Genomic DNA, 23,679 nt, shown 5'->3' on the forward strand with positions numbered 1-23,679 from the left:
CGTAGTTCACAGCGGGTGCTCAATAAACACTATCAGGCCGGGCGTGGTGGCTCACGCCTGTAATCCTAGCACTCTGGGAGGCCGAGGTGGGCGGATCGTTTGAGCTCAGGAGTTCGAGACCAGCCTGAGCAAGAGCGAGACCCCATCTCTACTAAGAATAGAAAGAAATTATATGGACAGCTAAAAATATATATAGAAAAAATTAGCCGGGCATGGTGGTGCATGCCTGTAGTCCCAGCTACTCGGGAGGCTGAGACAGGAGGATCACTTAAGCTCAGGAGTTTGAGGTTGCTGTGAGCTAGGCTGACGCCACGGCACTCACTCTAGCCTGGGCAACAGAGTGAGACTCTGTCTCAAAAAAAAAAAAAAAAAAACACTATCAAATTAAATGTTATTAACCAATAATTAGGTGACAACAGCATAACAACATTAAATATTTGTTTAGCATTTAGATGATTCTAACTTTTTAACATTTCACTCTCATTTCATCTCTAAAACCATCTTTTATATTTATCATCACATCTAGAGTTAAACTGCCCTTAGCTGTCTATATTCCTTTCACTACTTCACTAAGGGCCTTCCAGTGCCAGAACATATGAATTCTCAGAGAAGACCTGGGAAGATGAAACAATCAATTTATTCTCAAAGGAAAAACAAGGATAACTATCAATGGGGTCTATATGCAGACAAGAAATAATGACCAGGGCCTCAAACCATATAACATGGGAAGACAACCATTATGCTTACAGAGAACACAGCCTTGGTACTTAGGTGCAAAATTCTATCCTTGGAATGCTACAGGAAAAATATATTAGGATTAGAGAATTTTAGCACTGGACAAAACTTTAAAGACCACCTAGTTTAACTGCCCTATTTTCACTACAAGAAAAACTGATGGGAAGTTACCTGCTCAAGTTCACAGAGCAAGTGAGTATCAGAGTTGAACCCAGGTCTGATTCCCAATGCCTTCATACCTATTTCCCAAGCACAGGGAAGCCACGTGTATGTTTTTCTTTTTTTTGTAGTAGTTTCATGTCACAACATGAAAGACCAGCTCTGTGCTGGCCAGAAGCAGCTGATTTCCTGCATATGTCACTGGCCCTGGATGCTGCTTTCAGGAACAATAACTGTGAGACTTTTGTCACCTACACATCTGTCAGCAAGCAGAGAAGAGTAGGCGGCCAAGATGTGATCTGCACGAGCAGCCAGCATCCAGACAAAGGTAAAAAAAAAAAAAAAAAAAAAACACCTCTGCTAAATTCAGTGAAGCACATTAAGAACCTTGCAAGAGAATGACTGCCTTGAAGGATGGCTTCCCACAGCTGATTAAGAATCTAAGCCCAAAGCTGGGCTCAACACTAAAACAAAGCAAAGCTCTGTTACTGCTGAAGGAGGTACAGGAAACTTTCTCCTGCCGTAAATACAAGAGGGAGAGTTTGGCTGTCACGTAGAGAAAGGGAAAGCATCTTGGGAAAACCCCATACCCAAGGTCTATACTTACAGGGCCTGCTTAAAATTGAGACTAGACCAGGACAATAGAGAACCTCCCTACCTCTGCCTCAAGCCTAGCATCACTAAACAGCAATTGCAGCTTACCCCCAGGGGATGGGCAAGAGTGTGGAGAAAGACTGCCTCTGTGGCAAAGAAATAAGGAGGAGTTCAAAGCTGAGGGAACAGTGCAAATACCAAGAAAAAACTATGTACCCTCAGGCTCCACTCTAAGCACAAGATTAAAACACATTACTAGAGAAATGTGAAGCATGTGGTACACTGCAGTGAACAATATCAACAAGAAAACCCAAACTCAGCTCAACTCCTGGCTAACAACCTAACACACACTAACACCATGACAGAACAGGATGCCCATTTCTAAGCATAAAGATGATTTACCTCAGTCTCTGATCTCCTGCACAATGTCTAACATTCAATTAAAAATTACAAGACAGAGAAATCAAGAGGGGTGAAGGGAAAAATAACTTTATCAAGAGATAAGGCAATAAACAGAACCAGACTCAGAGATGACCTAGATGTTGGTACTATCAGACAGGGGCTTTAAAATAAGTATGATTAGTTTGTTAAAGGTGGACAATGTGCATGAACAAATGAGGAATTTCAGCAAAGATGAAAACTAAAAATAGAATCAAATGGAAGGGCTAGAAATTTTTAAAACATGGCATCAGAGGTCAGCAGGTTCATCAATAGACTGGACAGAGTTGAGGAAATAATCAGTGACCCTAAAGATAGGTCAATAGAAATTAATGAAACTGAAACACAAAAGAGAAAAAAAGAACAGTAAAAGAAGTCAGAACAGAGCATCCAAGAGTTATAGGATAATATCAAATGGTCTAACATATGTAACTGGAATCTTGAATAGGGGAGGGAAAAAGGTAGGGGAGAGAGGGGAGAAGAGAAAGCAGGGAGAGAAAGAGGGAGGGATAGAGGGAAGGGAAAGAGAACATAGGACAGAAGAAATATTTGAAAGATAAAGGCCAAGAAGTTTCCAAAATTAATGAAATTAATCAAAGACAACAAACCCAGATCAAAAAAGCCCAGAGCACCCTAAGCAAGATTTTAAAAAAGAAAAATTCCACATCTAGACACATCATAGCCAAATTGCTAAAAATCAGAGATAAAGAATAAACATTAAAAGCAGCCAGAGGCAGCATTATAGACAAGAAACAAACAAGAGAATTACATCTGAAACAGTGTGAGCCAGAAGATAATGGTGTGACATCTCTAAAGCATGAAAAGAAAAATATCATCAATCCAGAATTCTACGTTCAGCCAAAATCTCTCTCAAAAATGAAAACAAAACTAGGCTTAAATACCTGACATACTCAGGTTAGATGAGAGCTTTCACTCATTCCTGACTATCTTGATACTCAGAATTCTCACAGGGCAGGTAGCAGGCATGCAGAGAAGAACCCAAGCAAAGAGTAAAAGGACCAGGGTCTGCGGGCACTCTGACTGCCAATAAAAGCACCATGTGACTTTGGTAAAGCACTCTCACCTTACCTTAGTTTGACTATCTGTTTAAAAAAAAAAGGGGAGGGGGAAGAGATGAGCATCCACTCACCCCCTTGTGGTTACTGTAAAAGGATATTAACACAAAAGCTTGAACAATTGTAAAATACTCTAAAAGCATAAGATATATTCATAATTGTCTTACAGGTCGTTTAGTCTAAACCCCTGATTTTAGAGATGGAAAAACGGGGTCTCAGAGAGGAGAAGTGTCTTGCCCAAAGTCACACAGACTTATGGGTATCAGAAATTTTGACACTCAGTTAACACTCTTAGGTGAAAACAAATACAAAATTGTACTGCCCACGAAAGGAAAAAGTGAAGGCATGTGAACAGCAATGGAAGGAAACACGGATAAATGAGGTCAATTGCTATGACAGGGTATAGGTTTTTTAAATTCTTGCACATTCATGTTGTTCATGCAATAAATAATGTGGAGAAAATGCACAATGTAGTTACTTATTGCCCTTTTGGTCTCACCACCATCCCCAAAAAAGACTTTCTGGGCAAGGACTATCCCACAATTCCCCTAATTCTCATAAGAAGCCTATGACACAGATGGCTGTGTAGTTCAGGATATGCCAGAATAATCAGAGTGAGTTTTGTAGGGATATGAGAGTTGAATTGGTTTAGGATGATACAATTTTTTCTTTCTTTCTTTCTTTCTTTCTTTTTTTTTTTAAAGAGACAGAGTCTCACTCTGTCACCCAGGCTAGAGTGCAGTGGCGTGGCCATAGCTTACTGCAGCCTTGAACTCCTGGCCTCAAGGGATCTTTGCCTCAGCCTTCTGAGTAGCTAAGACTACAGGTACATGCCACCATGCCCAGATAATTTTTTTTTCTTTTTTAGAGTCTTTTAGAGTCTTCTTGTTGCCCAGGCTGGGATTACAGCCATGAGCCACTGTACCTGGCCATACATAAAATTTAGATAGCAAAAAAGGAGAAATGAGTAGGAGCTATTCTGTGGACAACAGCATAGAATTGGGATTAAGAATATTATAAGCAAACAGTGTTATGGAAACAAAACTTAAAAAAAAACAAGAAACTGAGAGTTAGAACAGGTGTTTATTTTTCATTTCCCTTTATATCAGGTAGTTTCCAAGCCAATGAACAAATTTTTAAAGTCAAGAAGACAGGTTTGATTAAAGGAACATTAACAGGAACATCCAAGGCTGATGTGTTTTGATTGGGGTGGGAAGGCAAGAGTAAGGACACTGGCCAGGTAAAGCACACTGGCAGAAGCAGTAAGGCTGCTGGTGGCCATAAAAGAGCTGGGATACTGCTGTGGGTGGAGAGGAGGGGACAGGAAGTATCGAAAGGAAGAAAGCACCAAGGACAAAAAGAAGTGAATAAAAATCACATATTCCTATCATTTTAAAACAGACAAAACCAAAAAACAACTTACCACTTGGAATCAAACAGGCTTCTGAAATCACATAAATTACCTTCCCACAACACATTTCTGCATATACTCACACTGAAAAAAACACACATACACACACACAGAGAAGTCTCTGGAGTAATAGGACCACCCACTCACACAGATTCTTCCCAAATATTGGACAACGTCCTGAATCAGAGGAGAGGTGTCGTATCGTTGCCTGAAAGAACAGCCTACAGTTCCTTCTGTCCCAGTGGACAAAACTTATTTCATATTAGCCACATATGAACTATTTCCTAAAGGATCAGTCTTCTGTAGAAGCACAGAAAGGAAAAGGGATGGAGTTAGGAGGGAGAAAAAGATCAGCAGATAAAAGACAAAAAGGAGTATCACCTTTACTCGATAGTGACAAAAGAAAGATGTGACAGTCTGAAAAAGAATAAAAATTTAGATGCAGTTGAAGAGATAAGCTTCTTAAATGCTGGGCATGGTATACCTATTAACTCACTTAATCCTCAAAACAACATTAAAAAAATAGGCATGCTGTTTCCACTTTACAGATATGGAAATAGAGGCCAGAGCTTCTAAGTAATTTATCCAGGGCTAAAGTTGGAACTCCAAATTTTGATCTTTTTCCACACCATGCTGAAGAGCTGATGTCCTTCAAACTAAACCCCCCATGAGCTCATCCCTAACACCAGGTATTTCCCCCATGAGTGTGATTCATTCCTTAAGGTGAAGAATTGTGTCCTGCTAAAATGTAAAGGTGCCTGGAAGGACAATAAATTAAATCCACCCAAAGAGGAGCTCCCTTCAGAGGAACATCCAAGGCTGATATGTTTTGATTGGGGTGGGAAGGCAAGAGTAAGGACACTGGCCAGGTAAAGCACACTGGCAGAAGCACTAAGACTGCTGGTGGCCATAAAAGAGCTGGGATGCCACTGTGGATGGAGAGGAGGGGTCAGAGAGTGTTGAAAGGAAGAAAGCACGAAGGGCAACCCAGGTGGAAAATCCAATAAATATGTGGTCACCATTAGAAAAACAAAGGGAGCCCTGGATCTGGTGGTGGCCACAAAATGGTACAGCTGGCTGTTTCTGAAAGGACAAGCTGGCTGAATGTGCTTTCGAAAGCTGATGTATTGGACATTACCCATTCCCTGTTCTTGAGAAGTTGATGTAGATAGTAGTAACTCCCTATATAATAATGGTCCACGCTGCTCTCTGAATCAGGGGTACAGGTTGTTCCTCAGGGAAGGAGAAGGTACAGGATCAATGTGACCCAATCTTAGACTTCATAACCCAGAACCAGGAGGACAGTCAAGGCCCCAATGCAAAAGGTCAACAGCCAGTGCCCAGAATCACACCTAAGGGCAGGAAGATGCAGAGGAAACACAGCACTCAAAATGTGTCTCCAATGCTGGTCTAAGCTGACAATTTTCAATTCCCCAGACTTGTTTCATCCTTACATAGAAGAACAACATGTTTGTTACAGCTGGACCCTCTCCCTGCCCAAAGTACATGCAGGAGGGGTCAGAAAATCTCATCTCCCCCAAGCACATGTCACCTCTAGAAAAAAAAAAAAAAAACCACCCCCAGATCACTCTCTAACAACACTCAGGGAATCGTGATCTCAGGATCAGGACTAGAAGTGCACACATGTGCTTCCTTAGGCACTCGACTTCTTAAACTATGGGTGGAAATCTACTAGTCAGGCCATCAAATTAATAGCAGTTGGCCTGGTAAAGTCAAATCCTACCTGGAAGAAGTAATATCATGGACCAGAGAGAAAGAAAATTAAAACCAAAACTGATTATGCTTGCCTGTCTTTTGAAAAAAGGTGGAGGGTGGGGAAATAAGTCTTTCTGCTATCAATCCCACCTCAGAGTAGACAGTAGTAGAGAACCAGAAAGCTTGCCCATAGTTTGGGACCTGCTCCCGAGCCTGGAGTTAGGCAGAAGCAGTCCTCAAAAGCATGTAGAGGTGGAGCTGGAAAGCTGAGCTGTGTTACAAAATAAAATGAGAGAAGCTTGTTTTGGGAGTGGCCGAGAAGCAGCAAGAGAGGAAGGAAAGGATGCACCAAGGCAGGGCAGCAAAGGTCATTTAACGCCAAAGATACCTAATAACGTTAGGTTTTAAATTGTCTGTATTGCTGTAATATAACACACCCACCACTCCAGCCCTGCAGTCCAATCTGCCATGCACACAAGTAGCTCGCTGCATATTTTGTTCTTACTGTTGTTTGGTGGAAACCAAGGAAAAGGGGCCAAATTGCAAGCTGGTTCAACACAGAGCAAAAAAAAGAGGAAAAGCACAGAAATGTGAGTCCCACAGCAGAACTGATCATGAGAATGTAAACCTCCAAGACTGCTCCAACCTAGAGGAAGGCATGGGACAGGGAACTCGAGTGGACATCTGGCTTATATCCATTTATGCCTACAGCTGTGAAAATGCGATGCAGATTTATTACGCAGCACTCACTCCGTGACAGGCACTATGTAAGCTAGAGACTAGGTAGGTACACATGAAGAAGACAAGACCCCTGCCCTCCCAAGGCAATCTCAGCGTGTGCATGTCTACGTAAGAGACAGGGAGATAGAAGATACATAGATAGATGATAGGTAGGTAGAGGAAGGTATGACAATGTAAACCAAGCACAGGAAAGAATGATAACAAGTACAGCAACAGACCGGACGCAGTGGCTCACGCCTGTAATCCTAACACTCTGGGAGGCCAAGACACGAGGATCACTTGAGGGCAGGAGCTCGAGACCAGCATGAGCAAAACCAAGACCCTGTCTCTATTAAAAATAGAAAGAAATTAGCCAGACAACTAAAAATAAAAAAAATTACCAGGTGGGGTGGCTCACACCTATAGTCCCAGCTACTCAAGAGGCTGAGGCAGGAAGATCGCTTAAGCCCAGGAGTTCGAAGCTGCAGTCAGCTATGATTGCTTAAGCCCAGGAGTTTGAGGTTGCTGTGAGCGAGGCTGATGCCACGGCACTCTAGCCAGGGCAACAGAGTGAGACTCTGTCCCAAAAAACAACAACAAAAAAACAAGTACAGCAACTACAGGGTAGGGTAGGTCAAAATGCTGAAAGTGACGTAGGCATAGGGGGTGCTACGAGAACATAGAGAAGGGACCCCCAATTCCATCTGAGATGAGGGAGGGAAAGTGAAGGTTAGAAAACATGACTAAGTCTAGTCCTGAAGAATATCAGTTTTTGCAGCAGATGGGAAGGGAAAAGCAGTCCAGGCTTGGGTATCAGCCCATGTAAAACGGCACTGAAAGTTTCAAGCTGTTCCAAGTAGCCAAAGAGTAGGTTCATCCAGGAGAGCACCAAGATGAGCCTGTAGGTAAGCTGGGGCTAGACCAAGAAGGGCATGGCACACCACGCTAAAGAGTTAGGTTTGAAGAGGATTGGGGGGCTAGGGTATTCTAGACTTCTATAATTTTACTAGGCATAAAAAAGTAATGCATGCTCATTACAAAAAATCCAACTAGTCCAAAAATACATAGTCTAAGGTAAAATTGTATGTTTCACCTTCCCTCAGATAACTGTTAATGTTGTTGAATACATATCCTTCTAGATTTCTTCTAAGTACATTCCCAGTAAGTATATATAGTATGTTTTATTGTGCAAAAAATGGAATTATACACATTGTTTTGCAACAGCAAATTCTGAAGTAACAAAGTGACAACAGGTTCATATTTTGGAACCAACTTAGAGCTCAGAGGTGGGGTGACAAGGCAACTTAGAGCTTAGAGGTGGGGTGACAAGGCAGGGAAGTCACCTTAAAGACAAGGAAACCAAGAGAAGATGAGAGGTTGACCACCACAGCAGCCAGGCAAGACAGAGGAGAGTAGATGGGACCGAGACTGAAGTTAGAATGGGCAAGACTGGGTGACCACTTGGATATGGAGAGAGGGAAGCATTGAGGGTGATTCTAGGTTTCTGGCTGGGCAGCCAGGGAGATGTTATTTACTACATCACAAAGAAGAGGACTAGACAGCTTTGGGAGTAGGAGGCTGTGGTTTATAATAAAGAATTTGGCTGCCCTTTGTCCCCAGTTTCTGGGAGGCAGCCTCTAAATCCTTGGAATTTCTCCAGTAATAGGAGTGCCTTCATTATTCATAGTGGGCCCTGAGAGCTTATGCTAACAAGGTGACTCATGGTGGGCCCCTAGACAGTCTGCATAAAGAGCTGACACAGGATGAGGGCTGGCCATACCAGAAAGACCAACCATGTGATCAGAGGGTTGGGGCTTTGAGCCACGTAATACAGCCTAACCTGCAGGAAACAGAGGGAGCTAGAGATTGAGTTCAGTCACACTGCCTGTAATTCAATCAATCACGCCTATGTAATAGAACCCCAATAAAAACTCTGGACACTGACACTCAGGTGGGCTTCCCTGGTTAACAATACTCTGTGTAAACTGTTACATATCAATGTACTAGGAGAGTGATGTACCCGATTCCATGAGGACAGGATACCAGAAGCTTTGCATCTGGGACCCTCCCAGACCTCATCCTATGTGTCTCTTCTTTGGGCTGCTCCTGATTTGTTTCCTTTTTGCTATAATAAAATTGTAATCAGAACTACAGCAACTTTCTAACATTATGGGCTGGATGATTAAAAATTTTTTTAAACTAAAAAAAAAAAAAAAAAGGAACTATAGCCCTTTCCTGAGTTCTGTGAGTTGCTCTAGCAAATTATGGAACCTGTGAGGGTAGTGGGAACTGTCAAATTTGTAGCCAGTTCATCAGAAGTATGTGTGGCAAGGAACCCCCAAGTTTGCAGATGTCTAAAATGAGGGCAGTCTTATGAATGACTATGTCCTTAACCTGTGAAGTTTGGCCTAACTTCAGGAAGGAAGTATCAGAAGTCATTACAGGGTACAAAGGATTTTAAATCTATTATTTGAACAAGGTAAGTTGGAGATAACCTGCAGGCTGTACAGGCAGAGCTACTCAGCATGTGGTTGACCAAATAGGCCAGAAACCTGTAAGAGGCCCGAAGCAGGTTCCGCAGTCTAAGATGATGACCAGAGCCATGAATGCAGAGAGTCAAAAGGGCAAGTGTAAAGGATGAAAGAGGAGAGCCAAAAAACCCTAAGGCAGGCCAAGATCCTGCTTTGGGGCTACAGTCCTTCCCTCCTCAAGGCAGAGGCAGTCACTCATCCTTTGAGTTCCCACAGCCTATGCTCTACCACACACCAAGGTTAGAGCATTTGTCACACTGCCTTGCAATTGTGCGCTCATATCCTCAATTAGACTGGATACATCCCCTCAACTTGGGTCTAACCCAGTGTGAGGTATATGGTAAACACTAAAAAATGCCTACTCTACAGAAATGGATGAGAATTTGCAGTGAGAAATATTTTCAGGTTTGCTAAATTTTTCTCTTGTCACTTGAGTTCATAATTTGTTTTTGTATATCATCAATAGGTAGACACAGGGAGGTCAGAGAACTTTAAACATCAAGAAATTTTTCATTCTAGCTAGAGCAGGTTAATTGCCATACTAAGTCTCATCTACAATATTTTGTTCCATTTTAATGCTTGCTCCAGCCCCACTGAGGGAAATGCAGTGTCGAAGCACGAAGAAGGGAATAGTCAGGCTTATTCTCCTGATCAAGACGGTCCTAGACACCAGCCTAGAATGCCTCAGGACATTTAGGGTTCAGCAAGGAACAGCCTGACATCCTACCTTCTAAAAATTGCCATAAGAGACAGGCATGGTGGCAAGCACCTATAGTCCCTGCTATTAAAGAGGCTGAATTAGGTGGATGGCTTAAGGCCAGGAGTTCAAGGCTACAGTGCACTGTAATCATGCCTGTGAATGATCGCTGCACTCCAGCCTAGGCAACACAGTGAGACCCTGTCTCAAACAAAAACAAACAAAAATTGCCATTATTTGTTTTAATATTTAAACATATAAAATGCATGCAAGATACTAGTTTGACTAGGATGCAATTTAAGTATGCAGCTTTTGGGCCAAATCAGCCATAATGTGCTCATGCAAAGTAGACACTTGGGTAAGTGTAAAAATTATAGTTTGAAATCTTCAAAGAAATGGGGTTAAGAGCTGTGCAAACTCAGAAGATACTGACTTCTTTGAGTGGAAGAGCTGTGCAGAAACCTGAGGTCTAAAAACTGCTGAGCTTGGCTTTCCAGGTCCTGGAAGCCCCCTGGGGACTTTTCTTTTAGGTGCTTAACCCTTTCATTCCCTGATCAAATAACCAACTCAAAGAAGCCTTTGACAGTACAGTTGCCAGCCCATCGCTAAGGCAGAGGGGTTTCCACATCTCAAACCATACATTGTTCTGGAGCAGATTCCTAAACACAACTCTGATATACATTATTGCTATCTATGCAATAAATTTATAAATGAGAGTTGCTTTTCCAGTGACACCGAAGCTCACCAAATTCAGTTCACCTATTTCACTTCATATATGCATTATGCATTACTGGATTCCTTGAGGGCTATTTTTATTTGCAAATTGCACCCTCCGCCAATAATCTGCCTACAATGTATAAACTGTATGTACTCTTAACAAAAGGTACCAAAATTGTGGAGATAACCCTGGACTTGAAATCAGGAGGTCTGGAGCCCTCCATCAACTCTGCTGGTAACTGGTCATCTGACCTTGAACAAGATCTCTCTTTTGCATTAAATGGAAGTACACTCTTGTCCTCTATCACAAGAGACTGTTATGAGCACCTGGACAGAGAGTGGGTAGGAATGTACTCTGAAATGGATAAATAACACATTAAAGAGACACTTTACTCAAAAACATATCTTTTCTTCTAACTTTTTCTTGGTTAGAAAAGAGTATGGTTTTTGTATGACATGCCACATTCTCTGTGACTCTTCAAATGGCATTAAAGAATACACCAATGATCAAGATTAGAAAACAAAATCTACTGAAACAACACTGCTGCATATTAAAGTTTAGATATTAGCTGTGGAGAAAGGATAATTAAAAAAATCAGCATTATTAGCATTCTTAAGACCTTGGTCACTCTGGATCAAAATTCCGCAGGGTCTATCTGGCATTCAAAAAACAAGCATGTTCTTACAGCAGCAGATAAAAAGCTTTGTCCACTGAGCTCTTCCTCTTCACTTCTCCCCACCTACTTCCTTTTCTTCCAGAGGAGAAGGGTTCTCATTTACTCACTGGTTTGCCACATCCTGCCTCAGAAGCTACTTCCTGGGAGCTGCCTGGGCTATTCTGAGAGAAGCTTTAACACTTTCAGGCCCTCAGACCACCAGCATATTTATGACATCCAAACCCACCATCATCATTTACAGTCAAACCGAACTCTAGTTAACCAGGGTAATACTCCCAAGTTCCTTTGTGCCAGGCCCTATATTAAGCACTTTACCGACTACAACCTAAGTCGGAGTTACATCTCTTGGTCCCACCTCGGGGCTCCAACTAGTCCAGTCCTGCTTAATCAGTCAAAAAGGACAAAAAGAAACATGATTCAAGAATAGTTATCAAGAAACTCAACGTACATAACATAGTATTTGATATTGATGAAAATTCAATTGAACTAAACTTCTGTCCCACATGAGCTCCGTAAACTAACACTGGCTTTCATTCATTCCAATTTACTTACCACCTAGCACATGCCAGGCCTGGGCTAGAGATGGGGCATCAAGGCTGAACTCCTGATCTCCGGAAGCTCAGGTAGGTGGTGGTGAAACAGAACAAAAAAGTATGAAGATCGCCACACCCCGTCCCCAAGTGACCTGTCTCCTGAGGAGGTTGTGAACAGTACCACTAGAGCTTTTCTAGGGGAGACCACGGTCAAGATATTATCTGGCTTCAACCCTCAAGGAAAGATAAGCCCCCAAACACTGGCGATAAACAGGAGGGAGAAACCCCAAATGAAATGTACACAGTTGTGGGTAAAATTGTATTGATTGGATACTATGAATTAGGTATTGTGCTAAGGACCTTGTATTAAACCCTCAAAACAATCCTACAAGTTAGGTATTATTACCTCCATATTTACTAGTGAGAAAACTAGGATCAGAGAGGTTAAGTAACCAGTCCAATCCAACAACTATTTAAGGGTGGTGCCAGGATTCCAACCTCAGCTCTCCACCTCCAGGGGTCACTCCTATGACACAAAGCAAGAACACCCACTAAGAGTCAACATATAATTTATATCTGTGGGGACGAGGGCATAATTAGCATCTTTTTCCCCTTAATTAGAAAAGACTTGAGATCTTTGTAGCCAAGGAAGTTTTTTTTTAAACCAAGAAATCAATAAACAGTGACCACCTACTATATGTGAGAGAGTAGGTGGAGAGGAGAATTGTAATCTTCAGCTTGGTTACAACTGGGACACCTGCTAAATATATCACCCCAGCGCAGGAAAATTAGGCCCCTCTGGCTGGCCTGGCATGTGTGTCCCTCCCAAAAGTTCCCACTTAGACAAAGAGTACACCCACCCCAGACAAGAGAGGACTAGAGACCAGTAGATGGCAGACCAGTTGTTGAGCTCCCAAGGTCCCCCAAGTTCCTTAGCAGGAGAATGTAGAACACTGGAGCTTCTTTGACAACTGAGAAATTTTTTCAAGCTCCAGATTTAGACCTATTGTTACATTTTAATAAATTTCAGAGTCTGGACACCTGCCTGTGGGTAAGGCATCTGTCTGCCATATTTGAAACATCAAAATCTGATTTTTACAGCCAACGAGCAAAAAACAATTGTGTTATCATTCCAGATTAACTGTTGAGAAAACTTAATTTTTTCTCTCCCTCCAAATATGCTTATCATCCTCCCTTTTTCCTCTTTTTCCTGAAACTTAAATCCTATCAAAGGGTTAACACCTAGGCTACACATGACTGTACAGAAATCTATCAAGAATTTAATGGCCCTTACAAATATATGTCAAGAGAAAACGTAAGAGTTAATGGGAAGTTAATTCACCCTGTGCTGGGGCCTTTAACAATGAACAAACATTCACTTTTATTCACTTCAAACTGCACCAGGCGTGGTGACTCACACCTGTAATCCCAGCACTTTGGGAGGCCAAGGCAGGAAGATCACTTGACGCCAGGAGTTAAAGACCAGCAGGGGCAACACAGCAAGACCCTGCCCCCACAAAAAATGAAAGAAAAAATTAGCTGGCCATGGTGGTAGCACCTGTAGCCCCTAGCTACATCGGAGACTTAGGAAGGAGGACTGCTTGAGCCCAGGAGTTTGAGACTGTAGTGAGCCACTGAACTCCAACCTAGGGCAACAAAGTGGAACCCTGTCTCCAAAAAAAAACCACATTGTAAACTCTCCCAACTTGTAAGACAGAAGCTTGGAGTGGGCAGTGGGGCAGGACAGAAGACAGGGACCCCTCACTGGAAAGAAGGCAGTGGATCTCGATTCAGGTCTTCACCAGCCATATGACAACCCAGCAGGCTGCCGGTCTCTCTGGGCCTTGATTTCTTCTTATATACACACAGGAGGTTGAACTATCAAGATTTTTTTCATCTCTACCATTTTAAGGACAAGTGGCTATACACAGGGGAGAAGGAATTAAAGGGTTTGGTGGGGAAAAGGATGACTAATCCAATGCAATTCTATCCTGGGCCCAGAAATAGCCTGGCTTAGCACAGCATTCACCTTATCAGCCTTGATGTATTAGAAGGGGTGGGAAGACTGGTGGGCAGGAGTCACAGCCACCTACAGTGAAATTAAACTCTGTTCTCAAACGAGTTCTGCTGAAGTGTGATTTATCCAGAGAGTGCTAAACAACTTACCAGCAGCATGAAACCATGTTACCAAAATTGTGTTATTGCACAAACTTAACTTTTCCCCAAATGTGATTTGCAGAGAGGATGCAGAGCTGAGAATCCTGTGTCTGTGGCCATCTGTCCTATCCCAGTCCCCAGAGAGGCGTGGTGGGGGAGTGTGAAAAGCCACCAGGTGCCATATAAATTCAGCCACCGATGTCACATATCCATCAAGGAGACCAGCATTTGCTAGGGATAAGTATGCAGCTCAGCATGCAAAGAGGCTCGCTAATCTATAACATTCTCAGAGCCTTCCTCCATGCCAGGCACGGGGCTGAGGGAACACGACAGAATAGGGAAGATGTCACCACCAGTACATGCTTCCCAAATGTTTCTCCCTCAGGGCTAGGAAGAGACCATTGGTTGAAAACACAGTACAAAGGACTACAGGGCACTCTGAGCCTGTGTGACTTGCACAAGTCCTTTAACCAGAATCTGTTTTTTTTATTTATCAAGATAACATACATGCCTCATGAGGTTAAGTGAGGAAATAAATGGATATACAAACAAGAAGAGTATACAGAGCCTCCCAGAACAAATGCTATGATTATCACCACTGTGACACTCTGTGCCAAGATATTATAAACTGAAAATAATCAACCACTGATAAAAATCAAAGTCAGATTTTACAGGGATTTGCAGAGCCTTGCCCTTTGGAGAGGAGTATCTTCTGCCCTCTGTCTTTACTGCCACATCAAGGCTTATTTGGTCATTCAACAAAACTTTACCAAATCAGATGCCAAGGAATGTGCTGTGCACTGGAGATAAGGATGAATAAGACCCAGTCCCAGCCTTCCCCAGGTCCGGTCTGACTGGACAGAGTTACAGGAACATCTGGAGTGTGACGGCACATGTACAGAGTGCCCTGGAGGGTGAAGCAGATGACTGCTGCCTGGAGTGGGGTCGAGGAGAGGTCTCTGACGGATTCACAGAAGAGGTGACCTGCAAGTTGAGCTCTGACATAAGATCAGGATTTCAGCATACATACATTGGGGACAGCAAAGGGAGTCCCCAGTAGAAGACACGGTATGAGCAGAGGCCAGGGCCCACTCAGAAGATGTCTGGGTGAACCATGAGCTGATCCCAAACACGTGGCTTCTGCTACAGGAAGGGAGTGCCACCTTCCAGTTATGCCACCAAAGGCAAGTGACTACCCCTCCTGAATGGTACTCCTCCTGACCCCCCCATACATACATACACACACACACACACACACAGGCATGCACGCACGTGCGCAAATCCCAGGAAATCCTCATTAACTCTTTGAGAAGAAAGCTGAGCTTCCTGGGCGGTGCCTGTCAGGGCAGATGGTTGTTCTAGAGAAACTGGGAGGAGTCTATATTGGGATGTACTGTGCGGCAGTTGCTTCCTAGGCACCTTTTGCAGACTCCTGTTTCACTGAAAATAATTCTTTTGCTTCCTGCACATCCTAAAAAATTGCAAGTATGCCCGGTGTTCTCTCTATTCTAAGTCTGTGAGGATAAAAAACAGCTGAGGAGCTTCACCACTGGCAGTTCTTTGGAAGGTGAGAATTTTCTCTCCTTCTCACCTGATATAGAGTAAGGCACTCTGGGCTGGGGATCTAATCCTGGCCATTACCACTAGTCCTGTTAATCATAAAAAGCAGTTTACACACACAGTGTCTATGAATCCTTTCTGCTGGGTGAGTGTCATGACCAATTTACAGATATGGAAACAGACTCAAGGATGTGAAAGAACTTACACAAGATCACACAGACAGAAAGAGCCAGGGTCAAGATTCTAACTCAAGTCTGCGGGCTCCAAAGCCTTGACACTGTGCCACACAGCCTTTGGGCTACATTACTTAAAAGTCACAATGTTCAAAACAGAACCTACTGTGTGCCATGGCCAACTTTTCTTAACACTTCTTTGTAGTCCTGGATTCTCTCTCCAACAAAAGACAGGATTACAACAGAAGATCGCCAAGATTCCTTTCAACAATAAAGTGTAATCTTCTTAATATCTACTTAGAGCTTGAAAGTGTGCTGAATGGTGACCCACAGGATCATGTGGAACTCATAGATAAACGCGGAGAGGTAGGAGGCCACTACCATCACCCCCAGGTTTGCAGAGAAAAACCTAAGGCACAGAGCGGTCATGTGGCGAGTTAACAGCTGTACCAGGAAAGAAGCTCTTTTACCCTGCACAAGGCACTGTAGCCTGAAAATTCTGAAGCCTGGACACTTTCAGACCCCTCTGGAAGAAGGAATAGTCTCTGGATTCAAATGTAACACTTGGGCAGGTAGAAACTCTCATTCAAAATCTGATTGGGAGGCCAGGTGCGGTGGCTCATGCCTATAATCCTAGCACTCTGGGAGGCCAAGGTGGGAGGATTGCTTGAGCTCAGGAGTTCGAGACAGCCTGAGCAACAGCGAGACCCTGTCTCTACTAAAAATAGAAAAATTAACCAGGCATCGTGGTACATGCCTGTAGTCCTAGCTACTCAGGAGGCTGAGGCAGGAGGATTGCTTGTAAAAACTGATTGGGAAACTGGACTTCTCACTGCACTGAGGGCACCCAAACAAGCACAACTCTGAGAGGTGAACAGCCATCTCCTCAGACCATCCTGCAGGTAGGCCTGTGACTCCAAAACTCTCAGGAGCCTATTCTCAACTTTCTAGAAATTAGACCCCATGCTATAAAACAATACCGGGAGTGCTCTGGATGCTCTGCTCCCACCACGTGATGTCAGGCAGTTACAAAGACCAGCTGTCAGAGCTTCCAGAGACCCCTTCCAGCTCTTCCCACCACCTTTAAAGTCCTTTCCACCCCTGCCCTTGCAGTCTCAGGGAAGACAGGCACTTTCCTGGACACCCTGCCATCGTTCCAACTTCTCCATTTTTAATCTCTCAGCATACTCATGCACATGACTTTCACATTTCTTTAAGAAGAAACCAAAATGTTAATTTCTCAGTTTCTGAAAGACAACTTTCTAAACCTTAAGTCTGTTAGTTTATGCTGAAATCAAACATCACATTTATGCTTCCTAAAATATTACCCTAGTACAATGCCTTCTTTTTTCTACCACATGCCCATCCCTCAAACACACACCCATACACTTTGGACTGTCATTTAGACATTGGTGTGTAGTATTTAAATATCTTTAATGTCATCTACTAAAAGGACATTTGCACACGATTCTTCACTTTACTTCAGAGGTATGATTCAAACTGAGGCTTTTACTGAATTTCAAGACTAAATAGGTAGCTACGTGGATGGCAAATACAATTCAGACAAGAATTTCAAATGCATTGAACTTGTCCATAACATCTGTATCTTTTTCAATTTTCAGCAAAAGTCCTTGTAGTCCATCTTGCAACTCAATGCCTGATATTAGGTATGTACTGAATATCAGTTCAAGGAACAATAATACATCTCAACACACAAGTTAGAAATCTATTGTTGTAATTTTGGTCATAATCTAAATCTATTTGACCCCATCACAAATGCCATTTGAATCAACAGCAAATAACAGGCAGCTGCTTGCATTCAAAGTATACATACCTCTGTCATCTGAACTGTTTTGAAGCTGGTCTTACTTGGAGACAAATGGTTAGCAGCTGCAAGTTCAATTACAAAGTGCTTGGTAGGAAGGCAGAGGCAATCCAAGTGCTATTTCATACATTAAGTGTGGAATTCCTTTCCAACAAACGTCTTTCCTTTCATTTCCGTGGGGAAAACTAATCCGGACATGCCCTTTGAACTTGGGAAAACACAGGGCTGTTCTTTGAGAGAAAGAATCTAGTTTAAAGGCCAGGAGAAGCTGAGAAGGAGAGTCCCGCCATTTTGCACATTTCCATTCTGCTAATTTTTTAAGGGAGAGTGTGGGGCATGGGAAAACCCACCAGGCAACCAGTCCAAAGGCTTGGATTAATTAGCTATATGATGTAGAACAAGTTACCTTCTTTATTTGTCCCTCATTTTCTCCTTTGCAAAATAAAAGGAAAAAAAATAATTAAAAGGCAAGACTGACTGACCTCTAGACCAGCACTAATAGAACTTTCTGCAGTGATGGAAATGTCTAACCTGTGCTGTCCAATATAGCAGCCACTAGCTATATGTGGCCATCGAGCCCTTGAAATTTGGCTAGTCCAACTTAGGAACTTTACTTAATTAATTTAGATAGCCACATGTGGCTACAGTTTTGGGAAGTGCAGCTCTACAAAAACCTTTAGCATTTTAGTCTTAGGAGGACTGTGTGAAAAAAGCATGGGTATTGAAGTAGGACAGACCTGGGTTCTAAACTTAGCTCCACCACTTACTAGCTGTGCAACCTTGTAAAATTACTTAACTTCTCTGAACATCATTTTATTTGTACAATAGAATACTATGGCTTTTCTTACAGAATTTTAGTGCAAATTGAAGACAGTAAACGTAAAGAGACAAGATAGGCCTTCAGTAAATGATAGCTGTTTTTCCAGTTACAATGTCCTTTAGCAATAAAAGTTTCACGTCTTCTGATGTCATCCTACTATTCCTTCCTGCATTAGGATCCATTCTTACACTACAGATTAACAGCTGTAGTCCTACAAATGCAGCCTTGTCTATCAAAAAAGAAGCTTGCTCAGGAATTGTTCCAGGTCCTCTGCCGGGGGCAAGCCTCCAGTAACCCAAGTCCTCTGTGCCTCCGGAACCACTGATTTCCGCTTACCCTATGTCCGCTCCACCTCTCACCATCATTCAGGAATTTACAAACTCTTCTCTGTGACTGCATACAGAGCTAAATCTTTATTCAATGCAACCAAACACCTGTTGGTGGTTTCTGGTACTTTCCTCACTAACTCTCCCTTTGACTTTCCCTAATATGTTATAGCTTCTTTTTTATTTGGAAATGCTTTAGGACTATCTTTTTTTTTTTTAATTATTCAGAGATTTAGAACACTCAGAAATAGAAACGCAGCAAGCTACATTTATGGCTAACCCAGCATGAGTTTAGTTACTAAAATAAAACAAGGCAAAGAGACTATGTTTTAGAAGGAATGTTCCAGTAAAATAATAAAAGTGTTGCACTCTCTAGCTAAACTAATGTGTTAAGGGCCGCCCGGGAGCACTGGCTCCCACCTGTAATCCCAACATTTTGTGCGGTGAGGCATGGAGAGGGGCGGGGACTGCTTGAGGCCAGGAGTTTAAGGCCAGCCAGGGCAACATAGCAAGACCCCATCTCTACAAAAAAATTTTTTTAAAACTAGCCAGGCATGGTGGTGTGTGCCTGTAGTCCCAGCTACTTGGGAGGCTGATGTGGGGGGATCAGCTGAGCCCAGGTCGATCAAGGCTGCAGTGAGCTATTACTGGGCCACTGCACTCCAGCCTGGGCTACAGAGTGAGACCCTGTCTCTTATTAAAAAAAAAAAAAAAGCCTAGACCAAATGTTCCACTGGTTTTTCCTTTAGTGAAATGGAACCCTTCCTTGGTTCCAATAACCAAGTTTTATCAGCAAGTGCCTAAGAAGCAGGATAAATTTTCTATTTTTAATAATTATTGAAATGTTAAAAGGCTTTCTTCTTCCTGTTTCCCCACCATTCTACAGGCTCCAAGATAGAGAGGAGTTGAAATACAGGCTGGCATTTTGGTGGGATTTCAATCTGGATTTGAATAAGCCATTACAACAAAAGGTCTGTAGTTACCTTGGAATTCTTGTTAACTTCTGAGGCCTCCTCAGATAAGGACATTCTTGAAGGACTCTTTACTGAAGGGCGGTATGAAAGCAAAGAGGGCAAATAATTTTGACTCTGGACTCTCAAATGTGTTGAGGGTCTGCCCTGTTTTAAAACTAACCTGGATATGCAATTTATAACTCAATAAAGAAGGAAACATATTATAATTAACCTGATCCAGACAAACCTGTTAGGATAATGGTTGGCTCATCAGTCATGTCTTCTCCCTACAACTCCCCAAATTTCAAGAATTAGCCTGAATCTGGAACCCATGTGGATGATTCACTCAACTCAATTGTTCCACTTGGCCCGAAAAGTAAATGCACTTAAGTGCATTCAAGATTATGAACCCTTCTTGGTAACAGTTAAGCTCAAAATAGGTCAATTCCAGAAAGGTATTCATTTCAAGGGGACTTTCGTCTGTGGTTATTTTGAAAACCACTGTTTTTAAAACTGACATTATGAAGCTTAAAAATAGGCCCTGCTACCAAGGATTAAGGACTAAAATACCCTTTCCTTCTCCCATTTCCTTATTCTCTTTTCCCTCAACCACCTAGGAGAGTGATGATATAAAGGTGTATGCCTTTTCCAGAGCTTCAGGTTATTACTTGAATTTTTTTTTTTAGATATTGGGTAAAGTTGCCAAAATTCAGTGTTGAGTAAACCTGGAAAATTTTCAAACACGTGTCCCAAATGAAAGCATACTGTAACATATACACCATAAGAAAATAAGTCAGGATAAGAGCTCAACCAGCTCCTTCCACTCCAGGAGTGTGAACGCTGGCAAGTTCCTTCTTTCTGGATCTGGTTTCCTCATCTCTCAGATGAAGGATCTGTACGGTCTCATCCAACCCTAATAGGCTCTGCTTCTATATACCCAGACAGTTGGTTCCTACTTCATGGCTCCCTGGAAAGAACAGTCCCTGTCCCAGAAAGACCTCATTATACTTTAATAGTGTTCCCCTGTGACACAAGGACTGCTACTGAAAGCAATGAGAGACAATTATAAAATATCTAACCTGCTAAAAGAAAAATATTGTTTTGCAGATGATATTAGTAAACCTAGAAAAGAATATATACTCAATAGAAAATTACTAGAATTTAACAAATAAGTGAATTTAACAAAGCAGCAGGATATAAACAATTCATACAAATCAAACCATAGTCAAGATGGAAAATACAAACTAAAAAAATCTTCAATCACAATACCATCAAAATATTAAGCATTTGAAATATTAGCTTAGGACACAAGATAATTATTGAGAAGAAACTAAAATACCATAAGAGGAGAAAAAGAGGAAGACACTAATATAAAGATGTTCCATAAAAATTCTTAGTTTTCTTTAACCCTACCAAATTAAAAAACGTATATATGACTATAAAAACTACATAAGAGTGGGTTAAAAAGAAATTTTAGCAATGATCAAAATACTGCCAAGACCAAGTAAAGATAAACCTGAAAATACAACAGATGGATAAATAAATCATATTTAACAAACTCCAGTAAGATAATAGAACTCATTGTGGAGAAAAATTAACTTAAACCTATACCTCACACCAAATACATCAATTCATTCCAGATGGGACAAATAATTAACTACATAAGGGAGAGAAAACGCTAGAAGAAAATGAAGCCACATACTCCTGCTAGTTGTGGAGAGATGATGTCTAAATACTAATGAAAAACAGCCTAACCCATACAAAAGACAGGCTTTTGAAGATGTAAAAATATTTGTTCTTACTACAACATTAAACCCAATGGAACTGAGATAGTAACCACATAACTTACAAAACTTTTTAAAATACAAAGCATATAAAAACTATTTAGAAATATCTATTTAAAAATGGACAGAAGGGAAGAAAACTGCATGTGACTTTTCAAAATGTTCAGCCTTGTACCACGGAACCGTCCCAACCTACCTCTCCGGCTTCATCTTCTGAGAGCTGCACCGATGCACCCACCAGTCACACTAAACTACTTGCTGGCCCTGCCACACATCCCAAGCTTTCCCACTTGTGTGAGGGTGCTCATCCTGTGCTCTCTTCCTGCCACGCCCCCCATTCCCGTGGAAATCCTAGCCATCCTTCAAGAGCCAGTTCAAATGTCATCCCCTCCGTGAAGCCTCTCCTAATCTCCCCTCCTGGCTGTGCATGCTTCCCTCCTCTGAACGAGCTCCAACAGTGCCTTCTTTGTACCTCTTCTTTGGGGCACTTTTCTGAGTCTGCTTCTTCTTGCCCTCCTGCAATCTCCCCTCCTATCCCATGTCAGATTTTAAGATTTCCGGAGGCAGAGATAATCTCACTCATCTTTGAGTTCATCCACTTGCAACTCCCAGCATAGGGCCTTACATTCAGTAAGCATTCAATAAATAATAGTTTAAACAAAATTAATGGAATAATCTCATTTCAAAAATACAGCTAACAATTAAATGAAAGTAAACTGACCTTTAAAGGAGCCCTTATACTGCCTACTAAACTATCAAAAAATACTAAAGTTTGGGGGGAAAAAAGTTGTGAGGATTGAGGAACTAGTTGAAATATACATTGTAAATGGGTTCAATCTTTTCCTGGAACATATTCTATTAACATGTAAGACAGCAGTAGCATGGTCCATTGCCTTTGATTTGGTGGATGAATTCATCTAAAAGCAAAACAAGAAATTTGTTCAAAAATATTTACAAGAGTATCATTAAACTAAAAAATCTGGGCAGCAAAATAATCAACAAAGTGTCATTTGCTAAGCCAGACCCTATCAAACTCTACTCATCAGCCAATAAAAATGAGGTGTACAAATTAGGGGGAAAAAACAACTCTACTCAACCACTGAATCTCAACTACCAAAAAAATGTATATAATGGAAGAAACAAAAGTGAAACTGGAGAATTTAATGTCTGTAGGTTGTTTCTTTGGAAAGTATTTATATATTAAAAATTTTTAAAGAGTTGTCCTTGCCAGGTGCTGTGGCTCATGCCTGTAATCCTAGCACTCTGGGAGGCCGAGGCAGGTGGATCGCTCAAGGTCAGGAGTTCGAGACCAGCCTGAGCAAGAATGAGACCCCCCCCCCCCCCCCGTTTCTACTAAAAATAGAAAGAAATTATCTGGCCAACTAAAAATACATAGAAAAAATTAGCCGGGCATGGTGGCACATGGCTGTAGTCTCAGCTACTCGGGAGGCTGAGGCAGAAGCATTGCTTAAACCCAGGAGTTTGAGGTTGCTGTGAGCTAGGCTGACGCCACAGCACTCACTCTAACCTGGGCAACAAAGCGAAATTCTGTCTCAAAAAAAAAAAAAAGAGTTGTCCTTAAGCAGGCAACTGTTCAAAGAAAGGGGATTGGGGGGGAGTAGAGGTCACTCTATCCTGTCTACTTTTTCTTCAACCCCTCCTAACCTCTTCTTAACCTGACTCCCTTGCTGACATCAGAGCAGAATGCCCCTGAGAGTTTTCACAGAGAAATCAGGCAGGATAAGCATTTTTAGCAGTTGGCCCTTCATCAGGATTCAGAGAACACCTGCTATTTCAAAACAAAACGCCATTCTCCTTGGGAGGAGTTAACTTAGCAAACAGGTATGTGAGCCTCTAAACAGCTCTCTTGGGCTTTTGAGCAACAAAACAAAGGTGCAGGACATGAAGTAAAAACACAATCAAGTGGCAGTAAGAGACTAGGATGATTTTCTTTGGCAGTTTATGGAAGGGAACAACAGAAACAAAACTGGGTCCTAAGCTTTCTTCGCAGGCTCCCTCATCTTCTTCCCAGCCTGTATTCTCTGGGTTTGTTTTCTCTGTGTCTGACAGATTCACC

At 42.0% G+C, this 23,679-nt stretch overlaps 1 protein-coding gene across 2 annotated transcripts in view; it reads right to left on the reverse strand.

The window, feature by feature from the left end:
• Window positions 1–23,679, reverse strand: part of MAP2K1 (mitogen-activated protein kinase kinase 1) — a 78,117-nt gene that overhangs the window by 46,667 nt on the left and 7,771 nt on the right. Inside the window, exon 1 of one of the 2 annotated variants that reach the window (XM_069482574.1) lies at window positions 21,799–21,865. The exons of the other annotated variant lie outside the window; for it this stretch is intronic. Coding sequence (XP_069338675.1) covers window positions 21,799–21,812 — 14 coding nt within the window. The 5' untranslated portion in view covers window positions 21,813–21,865. Of the gene's footprint in view, window positions 1–21,798; window positions 21,866–23,679 lie in introns of those variants that run through there. 2 annotated transcript variants of the gene reach the window in all.

The sequence above is a fragment of the Eulemur rufifrons genome, chromosome 2, assembly GCF_041146395.1.
Source record: "Eulemur rufifrons isolate Redbay chromosome 2, OSU_ERuf_1, whole genome shotgun sequence".
Taxonomy (NCBI): Eukaryota; Metazoa; Chordata; class Mammalia; order Primates; family Lemuridae; genus Eulemur; species Eulemur rufifrons.